Source organism: Saccopteryx leptura, chromosome 10, assembly GCF_036850995.1.
Source record: "Saccopteryx leptura isolate mSacLep1 chromosome 10, mSacLep1_pri_phased_curated, whole genome shotgun sequence".
Taxonomy (NCBI): Eukaryota; Metazoa; Chordata; class Mammalia; order Chiroptera; family Emballonuridae; genus Saccopteryx; species Saccopteryx leptura.
Genome location: NC_089512.1, coordinates 7,131,031 through 7,158,903, shown reverse-complemented (window position 1 = coordinate 7,158,903; position 27,873 = coordinate 7,131,031). Strand labels below are relative to the sequence as shown.

At 47.0% G+C, this 27,873-nt stretch overlaps 1 protein-coding gene and 2 non-coding genes across 5 annotated transcripts; all 3 read right to left on the bottom strand.

Moving 5' to 3' along the window:
* Positions 1–244: 244 nt before the first annotated feature.
* IP6K2 (inositol hexakisphosphate kinase 2) lies at positions 245–27,011 on the bottom strand. Of its 3 annotated transcripts, XM_066351796.1 has the most exons (7): positions 26,861–26,923; positions 15,381–15,525; positions 10,063–10,393; positions 7,923–8,145; positions 6,805–6,980; positions 1,364–1,539; positions 245–1,009 (listed from the first exon to the last, which is right to left on the bottom strand). In XM_066351796.1, exons 3-7 carry the CDS (start codon positions 10,262–10,264, stop codon positions 506–508), a joined length of 1,281 nt encoding a protein of 426 aa, XP_066207893.1. In that variant the 5' UTR covers positions 10,265–10,393; positions 15,381–15,525; positions 26,861–26,923; the 3' UTR covers positions 245–505. The 3 variants fall into 3 exon arrangements, with proteins under 3 accessions (XP_066207893.1, XP_066207891.1, XP_066207894.1); XM_066351794.1 differs by lacking the exon at positions 15,381–15,525 and having other exon boundaries at positions 26,861–27,011; XM_066351797.1 differs by lacking the exons at positions 15,381–15,525; positions 26,861–26,923 and adding an exon at positions 26,789–26,806.
* On the bottom strand, positions 21,684–21,759 carry TRNAA-UGC (transfer RNA alanine (anticodon UGC)). The gene has a single exon. It is a non-coding gene; the product is annotated as a tRNA-Ala (tRNA).
* On the bottom strand, positions 23,403–23,562 carry LOC136382730 (U1 spliceosomal RNA). Its single transcript, XR_010747346.1, has one exon. It is a non-coding gene; the product is annotated as a U1 spliceosomal RNA (small nuclear RNA).
* Positions 27,012–27,873: the final 862 nt, after the last annotated feature.

Here is a 27,873-nt window from a genome sequence, read left to right as displayed (position 1 = left end):
ACTCCACAGGAACCCAGCTGTGGCTTATATGTGTGGGGGTCCTTTTTGAGTGACCACAGGTTGCTAGGTTAGGGAACTGAGGACCCAGTCAAGAGGCTGTGATGACTTTAAGGTCCATGGAGTGGGGGGCAGTGGCAAAGAGAACACTGCTGGGTGATGGTGGAAGTCTCAATATGGTGAGGCTTCTGAGGGTTGGAAGGGGAGCTGACTGCCTACCTCTGGCAAGAACGACAGCAGCACTGTGTACAATTAACCAAAGGATTTGTATTAGAACATTTACACTCAGGAAAGAGGTATCTGCATCATCGAATGTGGAATGTTGAAGAAACAGTTAAAATAAATAAAGATTCCGAGCACGGGTGGGGCTGGCTCAGGCTGGGACTCACAGAGGCCTCTGCACATCAGCTCCAGGCTGCAGAGGCCACCACCTGGCCATACTGGCCTCCTCCCCAACGCAGCACAGCTGGGCCTGGGACACAAAGAGTCAAATGCTGGTACAGCCAGCTCACTCCCCACTTTCATCACTTATTTCTGTGACAATGTCTATTAGGCTTTGGAGCCCGAAGATATAGCCAGCATCCTGGCCCTCATGTACCACACTGTCCTCGCCATACAGCCTGCAGGTGGTATGCGCAAAGTCAATCATGCGCACATCCACTGAGCTGGCACCGACGGGCTTGAAGGCATAGGCACCAGCAGACTCATCAGCTGACTCCTCTGACAGGTCCTCCTCCAAGTCCTCAGCATCTGAGTCCAGAGCCACCTCCGGCCGCTCCTTGCCATCATAGATGACTAGCAAGGAGCTCGAGTAGAAGCGGTAAGATTCCTGTCGCTCCAACACAGCCTTGAGCTCAGCCAGCTTCTTAAGCACAGGGCCAAGGAGCTCCCGGCGCAGGTACCGCCCGTTGTGGAAGAACTGGAAAAGCGCCTCCTTAAAGCCCTGCACTGACAGCTTCCGTCCATGGTACTTGTTCATGAACATCAGCTGCCCACTGCCTGCCTGGTATACCTGTGGGAGGGAGACCGGCAGATCAGATGACAACAGCCACCTTAAAACCTGGACCATGGGGAGTGGTTGCGACAACAGGCCTGGTTAACTTGTTGAACCACAGGAGACACCGTTCTCCCCAATTAACACCCACTTGGGATACAGCCCTCTGCTGTGGGTTCCGCCCCAGACCCCTGTTCAGTATCTGGTTGGTGGAGAAGACTCAGGCAGCCAGGCCAGCCCCAAAGGGATCACCAGGGCATGCATGCTTTTTTTCCTGGCATTTTTTGAGAAAACAGGATTACACCAGAGTGGAGGAGTGGCAACTACTGGACAACCGAGCCAGCCCAGGGCACACACCAGCTCTCCCCTCACCTGCATGCCACACACGCGCACACCAATGACGGCTGAAGTGCTCTGCTGGCATTTTCGAATCTGGTTGGCTGCCTTCTCCTCAGAAGCATCGTCACCATGCTGGCGAGTTCCCATCTTGAGGTCCAGCACACAAGGCACCTCGTACCGGGAAGTCAGGTTCTCCAGTAAGATGAATTCTGGGTGGTTAAGGAAACCCCCCTAAAGAATAGGTGCTGCCACATGGGCCCCTGGCACTCCCAGGATACAGTGTCTACACACAATGCCCAGAAAAGCACAAGACCAGAGGGCCCCATCAGTCCTGCCGTCTCTCACACATGACTACCAGGGCCGAGAGACACCTTCAACTGTCATCAGGGAATAGCCTGGGTCCAAACTCAACACAGGCCTTGAATCCCTCATTTCCTGAACTCGGCAAGACACAGCAGCATACAGGCCTAAATTACAAACACAACATCAAATAAGTTCAGTAAATCCTGTAGCTTTAAATATGAACTGGAGAAATCAGTATGAACTCATGAAGTTTTCTCTTTAAAATAAATGTGTTTCCCAGCTGCATGCACTGAAAAGGGCTGTGTGACCTGTGGTGACATGGTGGATTAAGCATCAACCTAGAATGCTGAGGTCGCCAGTTCAAAACCCTGGGCTTGCCAAGGCACATACAAAAAGCAACTACTATGAGTTGATGCTTTCTGCTCCCCCACCCCTTCTCTCTCTTAAAAAAAAAAGAAAAAAGGCCTAGAAACAATGACCAGACATATGAATTTCCTAAGCCCTAGATCAGTGCTCCTAGAGCAGGAATTGGTGAACTGTGGCCCCTTGCTCATTGTTCATACAACCTGTAAGCTAGGAATGGTTCTTACATTTCTTTAAATGGCATTTTCTTTTTTTCTTTTTTTAAGATTTTATTTATTGACTTTAGAGAGAGGAGAGAGAAAGAAAGGTGGTGGGAGAACCAGGTATGTGCCTTGACCAAGTAAGCTGAGGATTTCAAACTGGTGACCTCAGTGTTCCAGGTCGGTGCTTTATCTACTGAGCCACCGCAAGTCAGGTTGGTATTTACATTTTTTTTTTTTTTTTTTTACAGAGACAGAGAGTCAGAGAGAGGAATAGACAGGGACAGACAGACAGACAGGAACGGAGAGATGAGAAGCATCCATCATCAGTTTTTTGTTGCGAGACCTTAGTTGTTCATTGATTGCTTTCTCATATGTGCCTTGACCATGGGCCTTCAGCAGACTGAGTGACCCCTTGCTCGAGCCAGCAACCTTGGGTCCAAGCTGGTGAGCTTTTGCTCAAACCAGATGAGCCCGTGCTCAAAGTGGCGACCTTGGGGTCTGGAACCTGGGTCCTCGGCATCCCAGCCTGACGCTCTATCCACTGCGCCACCGCCTGGGTCAGAAGGTATTTACATTTTTAAAAAATGTTTATTTTACTATTTTAGAGAAAGGAAGGGGGGGGGGAGAGAGAGAGAGAGGAGAGAGAAGAGAAAGGGGGGGGGGCATCAGTCTGTTCCTGTATATGCCCTGACCAGGGATTGAACCAGCAACCTCTGTGCTTCGGGACAATGCTCCAACCAACCGAGCTATCCAGCCAGGGCAATACTTCCATTTTTAAGAGATCAAGATTATCTATCTATCTATCAAATCCACATAATGCCACATGAAAATGAAATTAAATGTGATGACAAACAATGTTACTGGAATAGTCATATTCATGCTTTCATGCTAAAATGACAGAGCTGTCACAGAGAGTGTGTGGCTAGCAAAGCCTAAAATATTCACTATTTGGCCCTTTACTGAAAAGGTTTGCAACCTTGCCTGAGAGGAATGACTAAATTCACACCTGGAGCAGGAAACACACATGCCCCTGGACATCTTTCCATACCAGAAAGGAAGACAGCCATCACCGACTATTGTAATTGTATCAAAATGACTTAGGAGCTTATTTTAAAAGTCTCCCACTGGCCAAATGTGAGAAAATCTGAGCATCAATAAAAATAACTGCAGGCCCTGGCTGGATTGCTCAGTGGACAGAGCGTCAGCCCGGTATGCGGACATGCTTCCTTTCCCTCTCCTATCCCTCTCCCTTCTGTCTCTAATGTAAGCCCTGGCCAGACATCTCCAGTTGGTTGGGAGATAGAGAGACACACTCCCACATGCACCTTGACCAGATCCACCCAGCAAACACCGTCTTGTGCTGACGCTCGAATCATTTGAGCTGCTGGCTATGAGAGGGGAAGAGAGAAAGAGGAGGGAGGGGAAGGGAAGCAGATGGTCGCTTCTCACGTGTGCCCTGACTGGGGATCAAACCTGCAAGTTTGTTGTTTCAGGACAACACTACCAACTGAGCTCACCGGCCAGAATGATAAAGGAAAATTTTAACCTGCTTTTCCGATATAAACTATACCTCACGATAAACACGTAGTTGATGAGAAAAAGCTTTTCTTTCTTTTTTTGTATTTTTCTTAAGTTGGAAATGGGGAGGCAGTCACAGACTCCCCGCATGCGCCCAACCGGGATCCACCCGGCATGCCCACCAGAGGGCGATGCTTTGCCGCAATCAGAGCCATTCTAGCGCCTGAGGCAGAGGCCACAGAGCCATCCTCAGTGCCCAGGCAAACTTTGCTCCAGTTGAGCCTCGGCTGCAGGAGGGGAAGTGAGAGACAGAGAGGAAGGAGAGGGGGAGGGGAAGAGAAGCAGATGGGCGCTTCTCCTGTGTACCCTGGCCGGGAATCGAACCCGGGACTCCTGCACGCCAGGCCGATGCTCTACCACTGAGCCAAACGGCCAGGGCCGAGAAAAAGCTTTTCTTTATAGTAGAACTCCAGCTAACAAATGAATTACAAAATTAGAAAATCAACTAAAGAAAAAATAGACCCAAGGCAATGACAATACAAAACAGACAACAAAACAGTTTCCTGATGAACATGTGCAACACCTTCTCTGAGACTCTTGTCCCCAAACCCCCAAACTGAACCGGAATCTGATCGAGCCTATAGATCAAATGATCAACAAATGGAAACAGAGGGAACAGAGTAACATTTAAAAGATACCACAGGGACCTAATCAGTAAAATTCAGATGATGGGAAACTAATAGACCCAGTTTCTTTGGAAAGAAATTTCAAAGAATTAAAAACATAAAGGGTATTCAAAAAAGACTTGAACATTTCAACCAAATGCAACATGTGAGCCTCATCTGGATCCCCATTCAAAGAAAATATCAATATAAACATACTTATAAGACAATCAGGAAAATGTGAACAGAAACTAGGGATTTCATAGTAAGAAATTATTGTCCACTTTTTAAGAAGTAATAATAGTATTGTTTTAAAATATCAGCCCTGGGCCTGACCTGTAGTGGCGCAGTAGATAAAGCGTCAACCCAGAATGCTGAAGTCACCCAGGTTTGCCCAGTCAAGGCACATACAAGAAGTACTATCAGTTGTTGCTTCCTACTCTACCCCCTTTCTCTCTCTCTCTCTCTCTCTCTCTCTCTCTCTCCTCTCTCTAAAGGCAATAAATAAAATCTTAAAAACAAAAAACACAGCCCTGGCCAGGAAACTCAGCTGGTTAGAGCATCATCCCAATATGCCAAGGTTGTGGGTTCGATCTCTGGTCAGGGCACATACAAGAATTAACCAATAGGCCTGACCTGTGGTGGCGCAGTGGATAAAGCGTCAACCTAGAAATGCTGAGGTCGCCGGTTCAAAACCCTGGGCTTGTTTGGTCAAGGCACATATGGGAGTTGATGCTTCCAGCTCCTCCCCTCTGTCTCTCTCTCTGTCTCTCTGTCTCCTCTCTAAAATGAATAAATTAAAAAAAATAATAAAAAAAAATTAAAAAAAGAATTAACCAATAGGCCCTGGCCGGTTGGCTCAGTGGTAGAGCATCGGCCTGGTGTGCAGGAGTCCCGGGTTCGATTCTCAGCCAGGGCACACAGGAGAAGTAGCCATCTGCCTCTCCACCCCTCACCCTCTCCCTCCTCTCTGTCTCTCTCTTCCCCTCCCGCAGCCAAGGCTCCATTGGAGCAAAGTTTGCCCGGGCACTGACAATGGCTCCATGGCCTCTGCCTCAGGCACTAGAATGGCTCTAGTTGCAACAGAGCAACGCCCTAGATGGGCAGAGCATCGCCCCCTGGTGGGCATGCCGGGTGGATCCCAGTCGGGCGCATGTGGGAGTCTGTCTGACTACCTCCCCATTTCCAACTTCAGAAAAATACAAAAACAAAACAAAACAAAAAAAAAGAACCAATAAATACATAAAAATAAGTGGAACAAAAAATCGATGTTTCCCTCTCTCCCCCTTCATCTCTCTCTAAAAGCAATAAAAATAATAAAATAACGTTTTTAAATACCCTTATCTTTTAGAGATTCCTGCTGAGGCATACACACAGGCAAAATGTTATACTTGAGACTTGCCTCAGAAATAGTTCAGTTGCAGGTGCTGAGTGTATAGAGATTGTAACAACTAAGACTGACAGGAGCCTGACCAGGTGGTGGTGCAGTGGATAGAGTGTTGAACTGGGACGCAGAGGACCAAGATTCGAGACCCCGAGGTTGCCAGCTTGAGCCCTAGGTCACTGGCTCAAGCAAGGGGTCACTCGGTCTGCTGTAGCCCCCCAGTCAAGGCACATATGAGAAATCAGTCAATGGACAACTAAGGAGCTACAACGAAGAATTGATGTTTCTCATCTCTCTCCCTTCCTGTCTGTCCCTATCTGTCCCTCTCTCTGACTCTGTCTCTGCCACCAAAAAAAAAAAAAAAAGTGACAGGAGTCGGTTAACTGTTAAACTTAGGTGACTGTTACTTTTAAAGGTTCAACATATTCTATTTTTAACAGGTTTAAATTTCTCCCTAATAAAATGTCAAAAATAAATAAAACAATTCTCAGAAAAATTTCCCCATATTAAAAAAAAAATCATTAACACAGCGTAATGGGTACAAAGGGGGGGAGGAAAGGACCCCACGCTTTCTTCATGTGTCAGTCTAGTGAACCAGGATTGACAGGTTAGTCCTCCCTGACCTGGTCCTTGGCAGGTAAGCAATGTTTGGGGACTTCTGTAGCAGTCTGAAACACGAACCTTCCCCTTGCACTCTAGGCTAAACCACCCCTGATGCAGGTGGGTCCTCCATTAGAAGCCGCTCGCCCACAGGGACCCTCAACTCCCCAGCCCACCACCTGCACCCCCAGCCCAGCCCGCAGCCCTGTGGGAGGACGGTATTGTCCACAGCTATCACACAGTGATCTCAGCACAACCCCACCCCACCACCTGCACTCCCAGCCCAGCCCGCAGCCCTGTGGGAGGACGGTATTGTCCACAGCTATCACACAGTAATCTCAGCACAACCACAACTAAGAACTCCAACCCTTCTCTCCAGCTCCAAGGGTCTCCATACCCTCCTCCGCCCAAAGGTGGAGATGTCCTGTGAACAAAGGATACTGTACTGGTTCCGATGTTTTGCATTCTCCTTCATTCTCTGTAACTGCTGCTGGTGACACTTCATGCTCCATGGGTTATAGTGTTTAAGCTGGGAAGTTACATTTCCCTTTTTGTCTACACTGTAGTATAAGACTTCAGATTTCTTTAGCCATTCAAATTCTTCTTCTAACTTATGGCTATAAAGAGATAAGGAGCCAATAAATTACAACGTCTTATAAAAACTCAGGGCCAAAGAAGCACAAATGAACTTTCTGGAGCAATGGGAAGTTTGATATGTTGATGTGGTGGTTTCATTGTACACATCAAACATTTTAAGTGGGCATATTTCACTGTATGTATATTATACCTCAAGAAAGTGGATTGTGGAAAGGGGCGGGAGCGGACCGGAAAAAAAAAAAGAAAAAAAAAAAAAAAAAGAAAGTGGATTGTTTTTTAAATAAAATTTTTTTTGATTTTTTTTAAATTAAGAGGCCAGCTCACTGTTTTTCTCCAGTAGAGAGAAGTTAGGATAAAAGGACAGCCTCTGCCTCCACCCCCAGCCCCAGCCCCACGAAGCAGCCTGCGATGCCCTCGTCTTCTGGGCAGTGCCACCCTGGTTCTAGGACATCCAGTCCCCTGACTCTGAGTGCGAGTGGCTGGGGAAATCTGAATTGAAACCCACAGTAGAGTAAGTCAGCCTACTTGGCTACATTATACATACTCCGATTTAATACTTTTACAAGCTCCTCCAAGGTGTGGCACTGGGAAGGCCCTGCCTAGGTGGATTCCTGAGGTTAGGGGATGCCCGCAGACCATTCTGTCCCCCACTGTCAGTGAGCAACTTGAACCAGAGGGCTGTCCCGGTCACTGCTACATCCCTAGGATGAGCACAGTGCCTGTCACAAAAGGAACAAGTGGCTAAAGTCCTACTACAGCTGCCACTACAGCTGTTTATCCAAAGCAGCATCATTTAATGCGGAGTCAAAGAGCAGCTGGGCATGCGATATGGGAAACTGACCTCTGCGTGACAAGGCACCTACTATGTCAGCGCCTCCTCTGGTCCAGGGCATTAAGCTATAACTAAGACCCCCGACGTCTCCCTCCCACAGAGCCGTGGATGCCCCTCAGTTTATACCCACCTCTTCATCTTCTCCTCCTTCCAGTGCTGCCGCACCCAGTCCTTGGGGGTCTTTTCTGTTTCTAGGACATGATGTTTTTTGTTTGTCCACCTTAGGAGCTTACTTTTTGGTTCACAATCTGAATTATCTACACTGTCCACAGTTCCATGATCCCCCTTTAGTGGATATGCTATTAGACACAAGTTCCTGTCTTCATCTTCTTCAAAGCGCACAGATACCACACCTAAAAGAGGGGCGAGGAGCAGAGAGGGCTTTTAATTCCACAAGAGCAGAGAACTTTTAATTCCACATGTGTTATAAATAACATGATTTTAACATTTGTGGGTTTTTTTCTTACCCTGTTCCTTAGTCTCTATGTTGCCAGAGGCCCCAAACTCATCTGCAAACCTTACAAATATCAAAACAGCTAGAAAAGATGACACCATACAAGACAAGCGATTAGGGAGCAAACATGGCTGAGTCTTCCACTCTGATGCACTCACAAGGCAAGAGCCAAAGAATTACAAGACACATTTTTCCATCATTGAAAATGTTTATTAATTTTATGTAATTCTTCTAATCCTAAGAGAGATTTAAAAACATTTGCTCTTTATATCTTGTGGGAATTTTTAATGCCCTAAACAGGAACTCGGACGCCTCAAGGCTGCTTTAAAGCAGAGCCCGAACACAGGGAACACAGGGTTGCCTGAGGGCCAAGAAGCATCCCAGGGCAAGGAGAGACTGGGCAAGCGACACAAAATAAAGGAGCAAACAAAACAAACCACACAGCACAATGAACACCCTAGCAAACAAAGGCTTCTTGCAGCGCCCCTTTACAGGTGGGTGCCTTAAGCCTTTTTGTCCTTCTCAAACATGTTACTTTATTGGTCTCTTCAGGTCTCATGTCACAAAAGAACAAAATAAACATAGGCAAACAGGGTTGGGTGGGGAGCACAGACGAGTACGTGATGGCCTTGAAAGCAGCTCTCTCTCCCTTCCGTCTCTAGAACCTGCCATGTGTTATCAGTCAGTCTTTGAGGAGGGGTTTGTCAAGTGGCAGCATTTCAGCAGGTGCCGACGAGCGCCTTACAAACGCCTGGCTGAACACTTTTCCTCCCAGACCTCTCTGGCCCGGGATCACTCAATTTGCTCAGTCCATGCTGCCCGCCCGCTGCAGGGGAATGCGTGCTCAGAGAGATGACACTTCTGAGGTGGTCCCCGGCTCTGGGTGCAGAAAAGTCAGGGTGGGGAATTCAGGGGACCACACTTCCCTGTGGCCACTGAAAAAGAACCAGGGGAAAAAAGGGGGCAGGGGCAGCCAGCTAACAAGGGGCCTTTGGCTTTGTCCTGGAAAAAACAACAGAGAAGGACCAAGTGAGGCCCCCAACTCCACCCCCCTACCCCCGCAACACATGCATACTCAGAACACAAAGAGAGGTGCCCAGGACATCCGGTCTTCAGAGCATGTTTCAACAGTTCCAGAAGAACTAAGTTGTTCAAAACTTTTGTATAACCAGGCAATGCAAATTTTAAATTAATTTCCTTAATGGTTTCTTCCTTGCTTTACAAGGGATTCCACTTCCCCAGAAAAGACCACACCATGCTGGTAGCTGCTGACATCCCCCCAAAATGCATTTTAAAAAGGAAGAAAGTCACCATCTGTGAGTCAAAAGGTTTCTGTAACAGCAATTTCAGGGACATTCTGTAACAGCAATGGGCTTCAGCTAATGAGCACAGGCCTCCCACTCCTGCATTCCGTCTGACTCAGCCTGCTCCCAAGCCTACCTAATCACCAGGGCTTCTGGTTTTCTGGAGGACAAAAAGCAAGCGGCAAGTACTCCGGGTAAAACCCTCCCAAAGTCTTCCCCCCGCTGCCCACCTCCAAGGACTATGGGTTATGGTGGTCAAGAGACACTTGAACGTAAGACACAACTACACTTCCACCAAAAACCAAAAATAAACTCAAAACAATCCACAAAACAAAAAAGAATTGAGCAATCTTACCAGGGCTTGAAAACTGAGGGTGTGAGGTGCTGGGCTGAGGGCCAGGAGGAGGAGGGAAAACACAGAGTGGGAGGGGTGATGGCTGCCAGGGAAGGTCACAACGCTTGCTCACATCTCCTGCCAGGCTGGCGACCCCTACCAGCAGCTGGGGGCTCACCTTTGTACTGGGGAGTGAATTTGCGCATCTCAGCTGGGAGAGTCTCGTAGAACTGGTGCTCCCTCGGAATCAGGGGCTTGCACAGAGTTGTCTCATTGAAACGGAGCACACACGAGTGCCCCCCAACTTGGTGGACAAAGGGCTCCAGCAGGATGCCCTTGGCGCGGGGCTCCACGTCCATGGCCCTGAAGGCTGGGCTCATCCTCCAGGTGCAGGAGGTAGGGAGAAGGGGGAGGTGGCAGGATCCAGCCGCCGGCGCGTCCTCCGCTGTTGTCTGTCCTTGAGTCCGTGTGTCTGGCCTGGGCTTCTTGGTGGCACAGGTCAGGCCGCTCTGCCGAAGCAAACAGGAACAGGAGTTGGAAGCGGCCTGGGAACTGCCTTAGAGCCGTAGCCCTCCTCCTTCAGCAGCAAGACAAACAGACTGAGCCGGTCCACATCACCCACTCCGCCCCGCCTCCTCCCACAGAAACAAACAACCGGAGCTCTCGCGGGGCGGGGCCGAATGCCGACAAGCTGGGGCTGGCTCCAGGTGCCTCTCAACAAGCCCTGCCTTAGCCCCTGCAGTGGGCGGGCAAAATGCGAAGCCACACCGAGGGAAAGTCAGCATTTCAAACCTAATATTCAGGTTAAATTAACCATTTCCTAATAAAATTGTTAAACTTAAGGTAATTGTGATGTCCAGGTCTCTTGATTAAGTCTATACAATTTTTTTTGTGTGTGTGGCAGAGACAGAGTCAGAGAGAGGGACAGACAGGAAGGGAGAGAGATGAGAAACATCAATTCTTCGTTGGGGATCCTTAGTTGTTCATTGATTGCTTTCTCATATGTGCCTTGACCCCGGGGGGCTACAGCAGACCCAATAACCCCTTGCTCAAGACAGCGACCTTGGGCTCAAGCAACCTTGGGCTCAAGCTGATGACCTCAGAGTTTCGAACCTGGGTCTGATACTCTACCCACTGCGCCACCACCTGGTCAGGCAGTCGTTATGTTTTTATAAAATGCATTTAAAAGGAAAAAACCTGCTTACACACCATCTAGTAAGATTTACTCCCCCAGGGTGTTCACACACACCGCCCCTGCCCAAGGCCAAAGACATGCCCCATTAACCTTATTAGCAGTAGAGCTTGGGCCTAGCTTTAATGATTAACGTCTGTATCTAAAAACAACTGATAGAGTCTGGCTAACTCCTTTTAAAAAGATACACAGTGTTCTGGGTCACTGACTATTTTTATCAGTTCTATCCTGATCTCCAAAAGCTGGGGCACACCTTTAAACCAAAGCTGCACTTCTGGAGCAATCCCAGCTGCCTCCCATTCCGATGTCCAGGGCCTTACTCCTGACTGCATTCCCAAACATCCTGGATCTCAGCAAAGTACACTCTGCAACTGTGAACTGTTTCAGGGCATGTAGTTCTGTCTTCTGTCTGTAATTTAGGGGCTACAGTCATGACTAGCACTGCTTACAGGGCTTGGGCTACACTTCAGTTTCTGCACAGGGTTTCTTGTAGGAAATTCCTCCGGTTCCCATGACTCCAAATGAGGTGGTGGTGGTGGTGAAAATGGCCTGCTGGAGGGGTACCCACTGTCCCCTAAAGTGGGCAAAGCACCTATTATGTGCCAGGCTCACTGCAGGAACAATAAGTCTTCATGATCCATTCTAAGAGGTAGAACATTCCTCTCACTATTGCAAGCAATGAAGCTTATTTGGGGAGGTTAGGGAACTCACCCAGGGAAAAAGACAATATGCCACAACTACCAAATGAACCTCAATCTGTTGGATGCCCCACGCAGCTGCTGCTAGAGCCCAGGGACTATGCCTTGGTATATAACACGCCTACGTACTTGGGACATTTAGCTTGTCCTATGAGAGTGCTTCCACTACGTATTTATAGTTTCTATTTATAAAATACAGTCATGCTCCACTTAACAACAAGGGTACATTTTGAGAAATGCATCATTAGGCAATTTTGTCATTGTGTGAATATCATACTGCTCTTACACAAACCTAGATAGTACAGCCTACTACACACCTAAGTTATATAATAGAACCTATCACTCACTCCTGGGTTCAAGCCTGTATATAGTGTTTTACAACCGTGGACCAGCCTGCCTGAAATTTTGTGCCAATCGGATAAAGAGTTAACCACTCTGATGTATGAAAATTATAGACCCACTGATCTCAGTCAAACTCACTTATGCTCAGGGTGATTTCTACCTTAGCAGTCCCTGAAACAACTCTTCTATTTCCACCCATCTGCAAGTGTAAAAAGGTTGAAAACGACTGCTGTACAGCATGTTACTGTACAAAACAAGATAAGAGTAAACCAAGTGCAAAAGAAAATGATGCAATCAAGAGGCGCGGTGAACACAAGATGTATGAAGCTGCTGCTGGCATAACACGTGTACTTTTTACAGCCAATCTTTTTGGGGGTTTTTTAAAGTAGAAAGAGTACACTTTAAAATAATAATAAAAATCCCTGGCTGGATAGCTCGGTTGGTTAGAGCATCATCCCAAAACACGAAGATTGTAGGTTCAATCCCCAGCCAGGGCACACACAGGAAGGAACAGATTGATGTTTCTCTCTCCCTCTCTCTCTCTCCCCTTTCCTCTCTCTAAAACAAATTTTTAAAAATCTAAACAGAATAATAATATAGTATAGTAAATATATAAATAATATACGAACCAGTAAATTGTTTATTGTCAAGTATGATGCACTGTACAAAACTGTATGTGCTATGCTTTTATACAACTGGCAGTGCGGCAGGCTTGTTTACACCAGTGTTACCACAGGCATGTGAGTAATGTGTTGGTCACTAAGTGATAGGAATTTTTCAGCTCTATTATAATCTTATAAGACAGACATCATATATGTGGTCCATTGTTGACCAAAATGCTATTGTGTGACATATGACTATAGTTTCTTTTTCTTTTCTTTTCTTTTTTTTTTTACAGAGACAGAGAGATTCAGAGAGAGGGATAGACGGGGATGCACAGACAGAAACGAAGAGAGATGAGAAGCATCAATCATCAGTTTTTTGTAGCAACACCTTAGTTGTTCATTGATTGCTTTCTCATATGTGCCTTGACTGTGGGCCTTCACCAGACCGAGTAACCCCTTGCTCGAGCCAGCGACCTTGGTTCAACGCTGGTGAGCTCTGCTCAAACCAGATGAGCCCACGCTCAAGCTGGTGACCTCGGGTCTCGAACCTGAGTCCTCAGTATCCCAGTCCAACGCTCTATCCACTGCGCAACCGCCTGGTCAGGCTGACTATAGCCTCTTTTAAAGAGTTTAGTTAATTCCTTCCTTTCAGAGAGAACTGACTACTATGGGCCCCAACTGGACTCAAGAATTAGGAATCAATAAACTCCCCTATAAGCAAAAGACAGAAAACCAAAGGTGCTGATTTCTCACCTGGCACTACCTTATCATCAGAGAAGCTCTCAGAAGGAGATGGATGGACTAAGCCGAGTCCCAAGACATAACACAGGCAATCAGCTCAAAGGATGAGTACGTTCCAGCCATTCCAGACATTCTCCAGAAGGTGGAGCTCTAAGAAGCTTGGCCACCCAGCCTCTTCTCTAGTTCTGCGGAGACCAGTTCACACTAGACTGAAAAGACCTCCTGGGTAAGAGCAATGCCAGTGGAAACCTACAGACTGATTCATGGTTGGCCGGCCAATACCCAAGCACAAACTAGGTACCGTAATTATTAAACGGTGAAAGTACAAGACACTCCTCATGGGCCAGGCTTTAGAAACCTTTCATAAAAGTGTAAAATTTTGTTATCAAAGCAATGCTAACAATACAAATCCCTTTCCAGCTCTGTTCAAGATTCTCTGGCCCTGGCCAGTGGCTCAGTGGATAGAGCGTCGGCCTGGCGTATGAAAGTCCCAGGTTTGATTCCTGGTGAGGGCACACAAGAGAAGTGACAATCTGCTTCTCCCCTCTTCCCTCTCCCCCTCCTGCAGCCAGTGTGGCTCGATGGGTCTGAGCACATCAGCCTCGGGTGCTAAAAATAGCTTGGTACTCAAGCATCGTCCCCAGATGGGGTTGCCAGGTAGATCCCAGTTGGGGTGCATGCAGGAGTCTGCCTCACTATCTCCCCTCCTGTCATCTACAAAGATTCCTTATATGTTTCAACTAAGTAAAAAAATCTCTTTCCAGATATCTTTTATCCATCCCCATCTCCAATGACAAATCTAAAACAAACAAAAACTACTCCTTCATGGCAGCTCCCTAGTGGGTGTAGCTGGAGGATGAAAGACCTGATTAGGGTTGCTACCTCCTCCTCCCAGGTCCCTGGTGTATTCATTAGCTGCTGGGTATAATGTGGCACTTTGCCACCCTCCCCTCAGCATCCAGCTCTGGCAGTCCAGAGGACATTGCTCCCTGGAGAAGAATCATCATCTTGCATAGAGAGGCAAGAAAAACAAGGCTCATTCTCTCCTGAGCCAAGTCTGATGACAGAGGAAACTCCCAGTGTGAGGCGGAATTATCCTGTATTGAAGTGGAGCCAGATTATATAGTCCCAGTTCTGTGACCTGATTACCTAGAGAAAAGTCTCCAGTCCCTGGCTCCCTTTAAGTTTTGGGGGTTATTTGTTGTTTAAACCAAGAAAGAGACAGACAGACAGACAGACAGACAGACAGGAAGGGAGAGAGGTGAGAAGCATCAATTCTTCATTAACACACCTTAGTTGTTCATTGATTGCTTTCTCTTGTGTGCCTTGATGGGGGTGGGAGGGATCTGTAGCCTAGCCAGGTATCCCTTGCTCAAGCCAGCGACCACAGGGTCATGTTTATGATCCCACGCTCAAGCCAGCAACCCCACACTCAAGCTGTGTGCCCGTGTTCAAGGTGGCCAACCTCAGGGTTTTAAACCTGGGTCCCAGGTCAATGTTCTATCCACCGCACCACCGCCTGGTAAGGCTCCCTTTCAGTTTTACAGACCTGTTTTCTGGTCTGTAAAACTATGAGGAGAGGCCTGGAGTATTTCTCTACTCTGTGGGCTGTGTAATCAAATTAGTGTTTTCATCAGGTAAATAACAATGTGCCACACATAATAAGTAAGGTGAGTCCTGTTTTATGATTCTTTGATTTCAGTTCTGTTCAATCTCTCAATATGAAGGTAAGTATGACTTCACTATACAACATATTTCCCACATTTGGGACTGCAGATGAAGAAGGGGGGCTTCTGTTCTCGAGGCCCTTATAGGTTCTATCCCTGTGGGATAGTGAACGATCAATTTCCCGGTGATTACACAGATCACCTCTAGTAGCCTCGAATTAAAAGCACCCAAAACATCTGCTGTGTTTCACCTGCTACTCTCTCTCCTCCAAGTGCAGCTTGAGCAGAGGGATCTCGTACAGATTTTCAAACATCTGAGGTCTACGGCCCATTTCCCCAAGAATCCTAGAGCAGTAATGGTTACTGTGAAGTCCATGCAATGGATGGACCCTGTGCCTAGGGAGACAGAGAATACCATAAAACACAGGCTTCAGATTTAGTATCTATTTTAGCTTTCTGTATTACCTCACACATTTGTCCATAAAACTATGAACAGGTAAGGAACACAGGGCAGGATTCATCCTAGGCTAGGACACAGCTTTCCCCCACAGCCCACTCCCCTAAAGTTACCAAACTGGTTTAAGGATCTGCTGGAAACAATGCCTTAAGATTCTTAACTTTTTAAAATACAAATTAGCCTGATCTGTGGTGGCGCAGTGGATAAAGCGTCGACCTGGAAACGCTGAGGTCGCCGGTTCAAAACCCTGGGCTTGCCTGGTCAAGGAACATATGGGAGTTGATGCTTCCAGCTCCTCCCCCCTTCTCTCTCTCTGTCTCTCCTCTCTCTCTCTGTCTCTCCCTCTCCTCTCTAAAATGAATAAATAAATAAAAATTAAAAAAAAAATAATGCTTTCTAAAATACAAATTAAACAGCTACGACTCCTGAGAGCCCCAGGCCCTCAGCTCATACATCTAGAAATTAGTTAATGAGGCTACAAATGAAACCTGCTAGAGCTGCATACTCTACCTCAAGAAAAACCCAAGGTCCTTGCCCCAGCCCTAGAGCTCAGTTGGTTAGAGCATCAACCTGAAACGCAAAGGTTGTAGGTTCGATCCTCAGTCAGGGCACATACAGGAACAGATCTGTGTTTTTCTCCTTCTCTTTTCTGCCTCCTTCCTCTCTCTCTAAAATCAAAAATACACTTTAAATAGAATAAATACATAAATAAATAAAAAGCCCATTATTCCTCTTCAAGGGTAAATCTCCCTCTTCACCCTCTTTCTCCTTGGTGCAGCCTACAAATCCCTCCACCTGGGAAGAAACATATACAACAGGAACACAGACTGACCTTCCAGACTATGGCTGAGATTGCTCTGAGGTCTCAATCTATGGGGTACACTCCTAACTTGAGTCACAGGTTCTTTCATCTGCCAGTAAGTAACAATCCCTTAGCTTCAGGTAAGATTCTAGGTTCCTTCCCTGTGGTCAATATTTACCACTGCTCATCTCTCAGTCAGTTCCCGAACCAGATGACACATGAACTCATTCTCTGAAACAAAGGATGCCAAAAATGATTCCATCGTCATGGGCAGCCACAGAACCCAGGCAACCCTGACATGCCCAGGCCAGCACCCTGAGTGCTTGCAGCACCTGCTGGTGGAAGAACTGAGGTACGACCTCCACTTTACCAGATCACCAGATCTTGTAACCCAGGGAGCATAATTTCCTCTGGGTCCTCACAACACCTCCCTCAGGGAAATACTCCCCCTAAAAGGCTACCACACGTTGCAGGCTCACAACACAATCTGGCAGCTTTATCACCCAATCACTCTAAGTACAGACAGTGTTCTTCCACAGAAAGCCAGGAAAAGAACAAAATATGGGAGGGAGAAAATTCCTGATACTGCATAGGTCACAGCCCTGTCTAAACACAGGACCATCCGCCAATTATCCAAAATAAAGCACACTGTCCTGGCCAGGTAGCTCACTTGGTTAGAGTGTTGTTCCGACAGGCTAAGGTTGCAGGTTTGGTCTCCAGTCAGGGCATATGCAAGAATCAACAAATGAATGCATAAATAGGTAGAATAACAAATAGATCTCTCTCTCTCTCTCTCTCTCTCTCCCCCTTCCTCTGTCCCTCTAAAAATCAATCACTAAATTAAAAAAGAGCACAGAAAAAAAAAAATTTTTTTTTAATAAAGTTCAACTGTACCCACAGTCCTCTTTCTTTTCTTCACTTTTTAAAAATTAACTTGAGAGAGAGACAGACACAGGAACATCAACCTGTTCCTGTATGTGCCCTGACCAGATATCAAACTAGCAACTTCTGAACAGCAGGACAATGTTCTAACCAACCAAGCTATCTGGCCAGGGCTGTACCCACAGTTCTGAAGCAAATCACATGGCTTCTGGGAAGGACAGTGACTCCACTCAATCAAGAGCACATTTGAGGATTGGGAGGAAGGCCAATGGGGCATCTCCATGTTTGACATCTTACTACTCTGTTCCCTTTCTTTGGCTCTATACCAGAAGCCTAAAGCATTTATTTTCAAAGTAAAAACACCCTTGAGAGTGAGATTAATCAATCCTGGGAGACAGGCAACCTGCCCCTTTCCATCCCAGCCCTCACCTGCCCCAGACCTGGCCATACCCATAAGTTTTTCGGGACCCAGAGTCACTGTCAACTGCCAGCTGGCATCCCTACAAGGTGCACCCTTCCAAATGCCCCAGGGCCCTGGCTGGTTAGCTTGGTTGGTTAGAGCATCATCTCAAAGCACAGAGGTTGCCAGTTTGATCCCTGGTCAGGGCATAAATAGGAACAGATCGATATTCTTGTTCCTGTCTCTGTCTTTCTCTTTCTGTCTCTCTTTTCCTCTCTTGCTACAGTCAATAAACAAACATTTTTTAGCCCTGGCAGGATAGCTCAGTTGGTCAGAGCAGGGGTAGTCAACCTTTTTATACCTACCGCCCACTTTTGTATCTCTGTTAGTAGTAAAATTTTCTAACTGCCCACCAGTTCCAAAGTAATGGTGATTTATAAAGTAGGGAAGTAACTTTACTTTATAATATTTATAAAGCAAGTTAAAGCATATAATAATAATTACTTACCAAGTTTCGCTAAGCTTGGCAGAATAAATCTTTATAAAACAACTTACTATAGTTAAATCTATCTTTTTATTTATACTTTGGTTGCTCTGCTACCACCCACCATGAAAGCTGGAATGCCCACTAGTGGGCGGTAGGGACCAGGTTGACTAACACTGGGTTAGAGCATCATCCTGAAGCACTGAGGATGCCAGATCGATCCCTGGTCAGGGCACATACAGGAACAGATAGATCAATGTTTCTCTCTCTCTCTCTCTCTCTCTCTCTCTCTCTCCTGCGCGCGTGTTTACCCTTTCCTCTAAAATAAAATAAACATTTTAAAAAACGCACATTTTAAAATTATGTGTGTGTGTGTATGTATGTGTGTGTGTGTGTATACACAAATGCCCCAAGACTCTGCATCCTGGGTTTATAATCCTCCCCTGGTCTCCCAATGTAGGCGAAGCATTCCAATCAACCCATAAGGTTCTCAAGCATGCAACCCTAGAGAGTTGTTGTATTTGTCTCATAACACCCAGCACAGGTTCTACAAAGGGCAAGAGCAGCCCAAAGGGCCTGGGAAGAGATATGTGTATTCTCACTCAGGTAAGGGACACAAAGCAAGAAACACCCCCCCTGAAACACTCAGCAGGGGGTTGGCAACCAACTCAGCTGCCTCTCCTCTAGAGGCTCTCATCTGGGAGAACAGACTGTTTTGGAAGGACACCTTTCACTGCCTGAAGGAAAACCTCTATTTATAATAGCAGAATTGAAAATGTTTAATAAAAATGAACTGATTTAGGAAGATGGTGCCCTGGCCGGTTGGCTCAGCGGTAGAGCGTTGGCCTGGCGTGCGGGGGACCCGGGTTCGATTCCCGGCTAGGGCACATAGGAGAGGCACCCATTTGCTTCTCCACCCCCACCCCCTCCTTCCTCTCTGTCTCTCTCTTCCCCTCCCACAGCCAAGGCTCCATTGGAGCAAAGATGGCCCGGGCGCTGGGGATGGCTCCTTGGCCTCTGCCCCAGGCGCTAGAGTGGCTCTGGTCGCGGCAGAGCGACGCCCTGGAGGGGCAGAGCATCGCCCCCTGGTGGACAGAGCGTCGCCCCCTGGTGGGCGTGCCGGGTGGATCCCGGTCGGGCGCATGCGGGAGTCTGTCTGACTGTCTCTCCCCGTTTCCAGCTTCAGAAAAATACAAAAAAAAAAAAAAAAAAAAAGGAAGATGGTAATCTCAGCAATATGCAAATAAGTGGTTTAACAGTTACTGATCTATGTTCTTCCTGTCAGGCTTCTCAAGTTGGTCAAGTATACTATACCATTTCCTCGTTCGTTGGGTAATTCTGGGCAATCTCTCAAGGAAACAGTACGATTCTATTTAGCATCAGAGCTAACAGATACTAGGTCCCAGGTAGCTGGCTAGGTGTCATACACTGTTCTTAACCCTTAATAGGGCTACTGACCAACAGAGAATCTGAGACATACGTGGGCTTCTCTCCTGAAAAATGCATACCTTCACTGAACTCTGTTTTTTTGTGTTTTTTTTTTAATTATTTAATTAATTAATTTGTTTTTACAGTGACAGAGAGAGAGACAGATAGGGACAGACAGACAGGAACAGAGAGAGATGAGAAGCATCAATCATCAGTTTTTTGTTGCGACACCTTAGTTGTTCATTGACTGTTCTCTCATATGTGTGCCTTGACCATGGGCCCTCAGCAGACCGAGTACCCCCTTGCTTGAGGTGAGCTGTGCTCAAACCAGATAAGCCCGCGCTCAATCTGGCAACCTCGGGTCTTGAACCTGGGTCCACTGCATCCCAGTCCGACGCTCTATCCACTGCGCCACCGCCTGGTCAGGCTTCACTGAACTCTGCATTTAGTCTGCGAAGTGGGCAACCATGACCCTATCTTCAGAACCCCTGGCACAGGGAATCTAATTACAGGGATGAGTCAGATATTGAGCCTTCACAAGTCAGAACGAGGATGTTTTATTCATGAAGTCAGAAAAGACTCAAGCACTGAAGAAAAAAATGTTCAGCAAATAGTTGGAGCAGCCTGACCAGGCGGTGGCGCAGTGGATAGAGTGTTGGACTGGGATGCGGAAGACCCAGGTTCAAGACCCCAAGCTCGCCAGCTTGAGCGTGGGCTCATCTGATTTGAGCAAAAATTCACCAGCTTAGACCCAAGGTCGCTGGCTCAAGCAAGGGGTTACTCGGTCTGCTGAAGGCCCATGGTCAAGGCAAATATGAGAAAGCAATCAATGAACAACTAAGGTGTCACAATGTGCAACGAAAAACTAATGATTGATGCTTCTCATCTCTCCGTTCCTGTCTGTCTGTCCCTGTCTATCCCTCACTCTGACTCTCTGTCTCTGTTAAAAAAAAAAAAAAAAAAAAAAAGTAGTGGGAGCAGTAGGACTGAAGCTTGAGTGAACCAAACTTGAAAAGATATTTAGGAATTACCTACAAAAGAAACACAGAAGCCTGACCTGTGGTGGTACAGTGGTTAAAGTGTTGACCTGGAACACTTGAGGTTGCCAGTTCAAAACCCTGGGCTTGCCCGGTCAGGGCACATATGGGAGTTGATGCTTCCTGCTCCTCCTCCCCTTCTCTCTCTCCCTCTCTCTCTTTTCTCTAAAATAAATAAATAAATGGTTAAAAAAAAAAAGAAACACTGAAGGCACTCCAAGAGTACTGTGCAAAGAAAGGCGAGTACTGGGTCAAGGCTCCCACATCTGAACTGCCTCTGAGCACAACACGTAACATCAGTGTAAGAGGCAGTCAGTAAAGAGAGAAGGAGGTAGAACATCTTCACCCTCCTAGAGGCCAAAGCAGAATCCAGTTACATATGGAAAATCTAGGGCTCATACCCTGCGGACCACACGATACAATGGACGGAGGAAGGTCTTTGCATTATATATGGCCCTTTAGGGTCCGTGATAGCCCTTAAGAGTTCACAGTTTGCGGCTTTTTTTTTTAGGGATTTATTTTTTAAATGTAGCAGGTTTTTTTTTTAGATTTTATTTATTCATTTTAGAGAGAGGACACAGAGAGAGAGAGGAGGAGGAGCAGTAGAAAGCATCAACTCTCATATGTGCCTTGACCAGGCAAGCCCAGGGTTTTGAACCAGCAACCTCAGCGTTTCAGGTCAACGCTTTACCCACTGCGCCACCACAGGTCAGGCTGCAGCTCATTTTTTTTTTTTTTTTTGTCTGAAGCTAGAAACGGGGAGAGACAGTCAGACAGACTCCCGCATGCGCCCGACCGGGATCCACCCAGCACGCCCACCAGGAGGCGATGCTCTGCCCACCAGGGGGCGATGCTCTGCCCACCAGGGGGCGATGCTCTGCCCCTCCGGGGCGTCGCTCTGTCGCAACCAGAGCCACTCTAGCGCCTGGGGTAGAGGCCAAGGAGCCATCCCCAGCGCCTGGGCCATCTTTGCTCCAATGGAGCCTCACTGCAGGAGGGGAAGAGAGAGACAGAGAGGAAGGAGAGGGGGAGGGGTGGAGAAGCAGATGGGCGCTTCCCCTGTGTGCCCTGGCCGGGAATCGAACCTGGGACCTCTGCACGCAAGGCTGACACTCTACCACTGAGCCAACCAGCCAGGGCTGCGGCTCATTTTTTAATGAGCCTTGGCAGTTCCTTTACAACTTCTTCACTGAAAAGATATAGAGGAGTAACCCCATCAAGTCCAGCCATCAGAGTCAAAAGGTCTTACGCCCAGGGAATGATCAGCAAAAAAAAAAAAAGGCCCTGCCCGGTTGGCTCAGTGGTAGAGTGTCGGCCTGGTGTGCAGGAGTTCCGGGTTCAATTCCCAGTCAGGGCACACAGGAGAAGCGCCTCTCTGCTTCTCCACCCCTCCCCCTCTCCGTCCTCTCTGTCTCTCTCTTCCCCTCCCGCAGCCAAGGCTCCACTGGAGCAAAAGATGGCCCGGGCGCTGAGGATGGCTCCATGGCCTCTGCCTCAGGCGCTAGAATGGCTCTGGTTGCAGCAGAGCAACGCCCCAGATGGGCAGAGCATCGCCCCCTGGTGGGCATGCCAGGTGGATCCCGGTCAGGCGCATGCAGGAGTCTGTCTGACTGCCTCCCCATTTCCAACTTCAGAAAAATACAAAAAAAAAAAAAAAAAAAAAGCCAACAAATGGGGAAACCCTACAGGACAAAAAGTTGTCTGAATAGATAAATTACAAGAAAAACAGAGTGAGCACATATATATTTAAGAAACAACCTGACCAGGCATTAGCACAGCAGATAAGAGTGTAGGATTGGGACACAGAGGACCCAGGTTCAAACCACCCCGCCCCCCCACCTGAGGTTGCTGGCTTGAGCACGGGCTCATCTATCTGGCTTGAGTGCGGGGTCGCTGGCTTGAGCGCGGGGTCGCTGGCTTGAGCATGGGATCATAGACACGACCCCATGGTCACTGGTTTGAACCCAAAGGTCACTGGCTTGAAGCCCAAGGTCACTAGCTTAAGCCCAAGGTCGCTGGCTTGAACAAGGGGTCACTCAATCAATGCAAAACTAAGGTGCTGTAACAAAGAATTGATGCTTCTCATCTCCCTCCCATCTATCTGACCCTATCTGTCCCTCTGTCTGTGACAAAAAAAAGAAAAGAAAGCAAAAAACAAACAAACAAACAAATAAAAGAGCCTTGGCCAGATAGCTCTCTGTTGGCTAGAGCTTTGTCCCAAAGCACAGACATTGCCAGTTAGATCCCTGGTCAGGCAACATACAGGAGGAGATCAATGTCTGCTTCCGCTTCCTTCTCCTTTCTCTAAATTTAATAAATTTAAAAAAAAATAAAAGAGACACTTCATGCTTGACCAGGCGGTGGCACAGTGGATGGAGCATCGGACTGGGACGCAGAGGACCCAGGTTCGAAACCCTGAGGTCGCCAGCTTGAACACAGGCTCATCTGGTTTGAGCAAGGCTCACCAGCTTAAACCCAAGGTCACTGGCTTGAGCAAGGGGTTACTCGGTCTGCTGTAGACCCACAGTCAAGGCACATAAGAAAAAGCAATCAATGAACAACTAAAGTGCCGCAACAAAGAACTGATGCTTCTCATCTCTCCCCCTTCCTGTCTGTCCCTAACTATCCCTTTCTCTGACTCTCTCTCTGTCTCTTCAACAAATGCAATGTGCAGACTGTATTTGGATCCCAATTTGAACCAACAAACTGTAAAAAAAATAATAATGAGACAACTGGGGCCATTTGAACATGACTGTATATTCTTTTTCTTCTCCTTTTTAATGCCAGGGAGAGGGTGAATGCAGTCCCTCGCTGCCACAAATTATGTAGTCAAGATTCCCACATTTGGGGAAATTGCAGGGGTCAGCACATCCAGAGTGCAATGAATAAGCCTTTCCCTAGGCCACCTTCGTGATCATGGTACCTCCTTTGCCAGGTAAGTATTGTATTTTTTTTTTTTTAATTAAGGAATTACCAACCCTGGCTGGATAGCTCCATTGGTTAACATTGGCCTAAAGTGAAGAGGTTGCTGGTTCAGCCCCTGGTCAGGGTATATATAGGAACGGGTTGATGTTCCTGTCTTACTCTCTCCCCCTAGCTAAAATTAAAAAAAAAAAAAAAAAGGAATTATTGGCCCTGGCTGGTTGGTTCAGTGGATAGTATGTCTGCCCAGTGTGTGAATGTCCCGGGTTCAATCTCCAGTTAGGGCACACACAAGAAGCGACCATCTGCTTCTCTTTCCTTCCTTCCCTTTCCCCCTCTCAGTCAGTGGCTCCGTTGGTGGGAGCACGGGCCTCAAGAGCTGAGGATAGCTTGGCTGATCTGAACATCGGCCTCGGACAGGGGCTGCCAGGTGGATCCCGGTCAGGGCATAGGTGAGAGTCTGTCTATCTCCCCTTCTCACTTAAAAAAAAATAAAGGAATTACTGTTTTTTAGGTAGAATAATGGGTAGGTAGTTCCTTGACCTTAGAGCTAGTCAATGAAATACACATAAATGTAACAACACATTTTAGGGAGAAGCTTCCTAAAAATTTCAGCTTTTTAAAAATTGGAGGGAGCCTGACCTGTGCTGGCGCAGTGGATAAAGCATTGATCTGGAATGCTAAGGTTGCCGGTTCGATACCCTGGGCTTGCCTGGTCAGGGCACATATAGGAGTTATTGCTTCCTGCTCCTCCCACCTTCTCTCTCCCTTCTCTCTCTCTCTCTTCCCCCTCTGTCTAAAGTGAATAAATAAAATAAAATAAAAAAAACACACAAATAAACACTTCCCTTACTTTAAATAAATAAAAAATAAAAAAATTGGAGGGAGAAGGGAGGAAAAGAGAGTGCAGAATAAACAAGATTGGCTAAAAGCTGATAACTTCCAGAAGCTGGTGATGATGGGTAACAGATCCAAACCAACTGCGCATTATCTTAGGAGGCTGTCTTTTCCTTCAGAGATGGACTCTAAACTCAATTTGGGAGGAAAATAACCTTTTCCTGCCGTTGGAATATATTGCAAAGACTAGTACTACTTGTTAGTTGTATTACTTGGTATGTACAGACAGAAATAGAATTTATTTTAAAAACAAAAATATGCTTTAAAATGTAATCACATAGGAATAATCATCTGCTAATTTTTTTTTTTCGAAACAGAAAGGGAGAGAGAGAGAGAGGAAGAGAGATGAAGCATCAACTTGTAGTTGCAACATTTTAGTTGTTCACTGATTGGTTCTTATATGTACCTTGATGAGAGGGAGCTCCAGCCAAGCCAATGACCTTGGGTTTCAAGCCAACGATCTTTGGATTCAAGCCCGCAACCCTGAGAGTAATGTCAATCCCACAACCCTGAGGGTCATGTCAATCCCACACTCAAGCCGGCGACCCTGCGCTCAAGCCATGACCTCAGTGTTTTGAACCTGGGACTTCAGTGTCCCAGGGTCAACGCTCTATCCACTGCACCACCACTGGTCAGGCTCATCTGCTTACTTTCTACTATGCAAAAATATGTTCAATATGTTTAAGGTGATTATCTCACTATGTAAAACAACTTCACTTAAAAGGAATACTCTTTTCCAGTGCATCAACTTTATTAGCCAAACCGGAAAATTTTCACCTTAGCAAGCCAGCCTCAGGGAGACTCAGGCCCAACCAGGCTGCCTTGATACGGATGACATCTCTGGTTCTTAGAAAAAGCTCTAGCAAGGAAAACGAGTAAGGTCCATCAGTCAGCATTGTTCCTTTTTCAAACACTACTCTGCTCAGACAGGAAAAGGGCTGGTTCAAAGGTATATAGTGCACTTGTCAAGTCACTTTCGAAGCCTTGAAGCCCAAGTCTATTAACATCAGCTAAACTGACTTTCACAATTGTATCAACTCTAATCCTAGTTCTCGTCCACTTGATTTCTAACAATTCCTGTGAATTCTACTCTAAAATCACAAAGCAAGTACACCAATTGGAGTAACAGTTAACAGTTCAAATGATTTTTTTCTCCAAATAAAAAGTTACTAAGCTATCAACTGACCTATTATGTCAAATATGACAAAACATTCATTTTGCCCACTTTCTAATTCTTATAGAGGTGAAAGTTAAAACAATAACAACGTATAACTTGCTTTAAATACTTAACAACAGGTTACAGGATGCAATTATGCAAACTGCATAGCAGCAACCTATGTAAATAAGCATCTTTGTTCACTTAAAATGTTACCCTGCTAAAAACGCACATACAGCCAATACTTTAAACACTAGAATTCATCAAAATCACTGTAATCATGGTGCTTCACAAAAACTATCATAAAACTGGATTTTTGTTACCACTTTTCAAAAACTTCAGTACTCTTTAAAACTAGTCTTCCAAATGATTTATTTCATTCTTGTTCTATGTGCACTGTGCTACCAAAATGTTTTTATTCCAAGCACTGACTAGTTCTAGTTCCCCCGGCATTTAGGAGCACTAGATTTTACTGGTTTCTACATTTTATTTTCACAACATTTGGACTCTGATCTGCACTCTAATGCGGCTTCTTAATATGAGACCAAATAAAACCGTAAAATGAAAGAAATCATTAGGATGTAGAAGACAAAAGCAGTCTGTAATCGAACGTGAAAGAAATGAAAGCTCCACCCGTGGTGCAGCTTATAAAGAAAGCGTCCCCGGATCCATTTTAGGTATTTTTTGGATGATAAGGTTAGGTGTGTAGGTTTCCCCACAAGACATCAGCTGACAGACCCAAATGCCATTCAAACACTCAAAATGGCTGCACCCCTGCCAGCCCCAGGTAACAGTACGTGAGGCGCTGGTTGACTCCTCCACCCAAAGACTCAAGGAGAACCCCCCAAAACCCCGGAAGATCATGATGGCCAATGTCCTGGGGAGACCGCTCAATGACCCGGGAGATCTTGCTCCCCCAAAGACCCGAGATCGCCTCAATGACCTAGGGGGAGAGGTCCTGCACCTCGCAAATATCCGGGAGACACCCCCCCCCCAACGATCAGGAAAGATTCTGCCCCTGAAAACCAGCGTAGATCTTCTCCAATAACCTGAAGAATCAATGTCTCTCAAATGACCCAGAAAAACACGGCCCCACAAAGACCCTGGGAATCTCCCACCTACCCTCCATAATAACGGGAGCCCCTCCCTAAATAACCCGGGGATAACCCCTAATGACCAGAGACCTTGCCCTACCGCGGCCCGGAGAAACTCTCCCTTAAAGCTCCCGACGCGACGAAGCCATAGGAACCGCAAATCGGGCGTTACCTGCGGCCTCAACCCTGTCCCTCGGCGCTTCCGTGCTATTGTTTCTTTCCCATCAAGATGGCGGCGGCCCCACCGAGTCCCGCTCCCCACGCCTCGCTTCCAGCGACCCTCGCTATTGGCTCGCACCGGGAGCCCGCAAACGGATTGGGTGGTACGAGCTGTTGCTAGGGCTTCTCTGCGGCAGCTTCCGGGAGGGGCGGGGCACGGGGCGGAGCCTTGTCTACCTCGGTGGGAAGGTAGCCAAAAAGGTTGGATGGGGTGGTTGAGAGGACAGATGGGCTTTGGGCAGATGGGTGCCATGAGGGGATTCCTGGGGACGGACAGATCAACCAACCGTACCCTTTTCCCCGAGCCTGAGGCATTTCCCAGGATGTGGGACTTTCATTGCTAACATGGAGACAGTTGGCAGCAAACTGGGAAATTGGTCACCTTAGTAGATGAACGGACAGAGGACTCATTGTGGATGGACGGAAAGATAGACAAAAGAGTGGCTGTTGACGTTGGATAAAGGAGTGTATGTATATGTACAGTTGGACAGAGGACTGGTTGTAGATGGGTGGACAAATGACAATCTAGAGGGATGGACAGAGGAATGGCTGTAGAATTCTGTGACTAATGGATGACTCAGTGTCCATCCAGGTCCTACCAAACTCCACATTGCAGGGCCTCTTTGAGGCTCATTTGTCCTGGATCCTGTTTTGGCCAATAGAGCTCCCACCTGAGTGAATGTCACTATAGCTGGGAAGGACGAGGGCGGATGCCTGTGCTGCTGAGACCGGGCAGTACCTGACCTCTGCTCTTTCTGTAAAGGAGGCCAATGTGCAGCCCTGCGAATTGAGGTCTCCAGAGGTACAGATTCAAGCATATACTAATTCAACAAATATTTATTAAGCATGTATGCTCTGTGCTGGAAACAGCAGTGAACAAAAACAGTTTTTAAAAATAGCCCACCTGGCCCTGGCCGATTGGCTCAGTGGTAGAGCGTCGGCCTGGCATGTGGAAGTCCCAGGTTC

Coding starts and splice junctions, on each gene's coding strand:
- IP6K2 (XM_066351794.1), bottom strand. CDS start 10,264: ATGAGCCCAGCCTTCAGGGCCATGGACGTGGAGCCCCGCGCCAAGGGC. Junction 8,146..10,062: donor ATTCACTCCCCAGTACAAAG/GTGAGCCCCCAG, acceptor CCCCTCTTTTAG/GTGTGGTATCTGTGCGCTTT. Junction 1,540..6,804: donor AAAACATCGGAACCAGTACA/GTATCCTTTGTT, acceptor TTAACCACCCAG/AATTCATCTTACTGGAGAAC.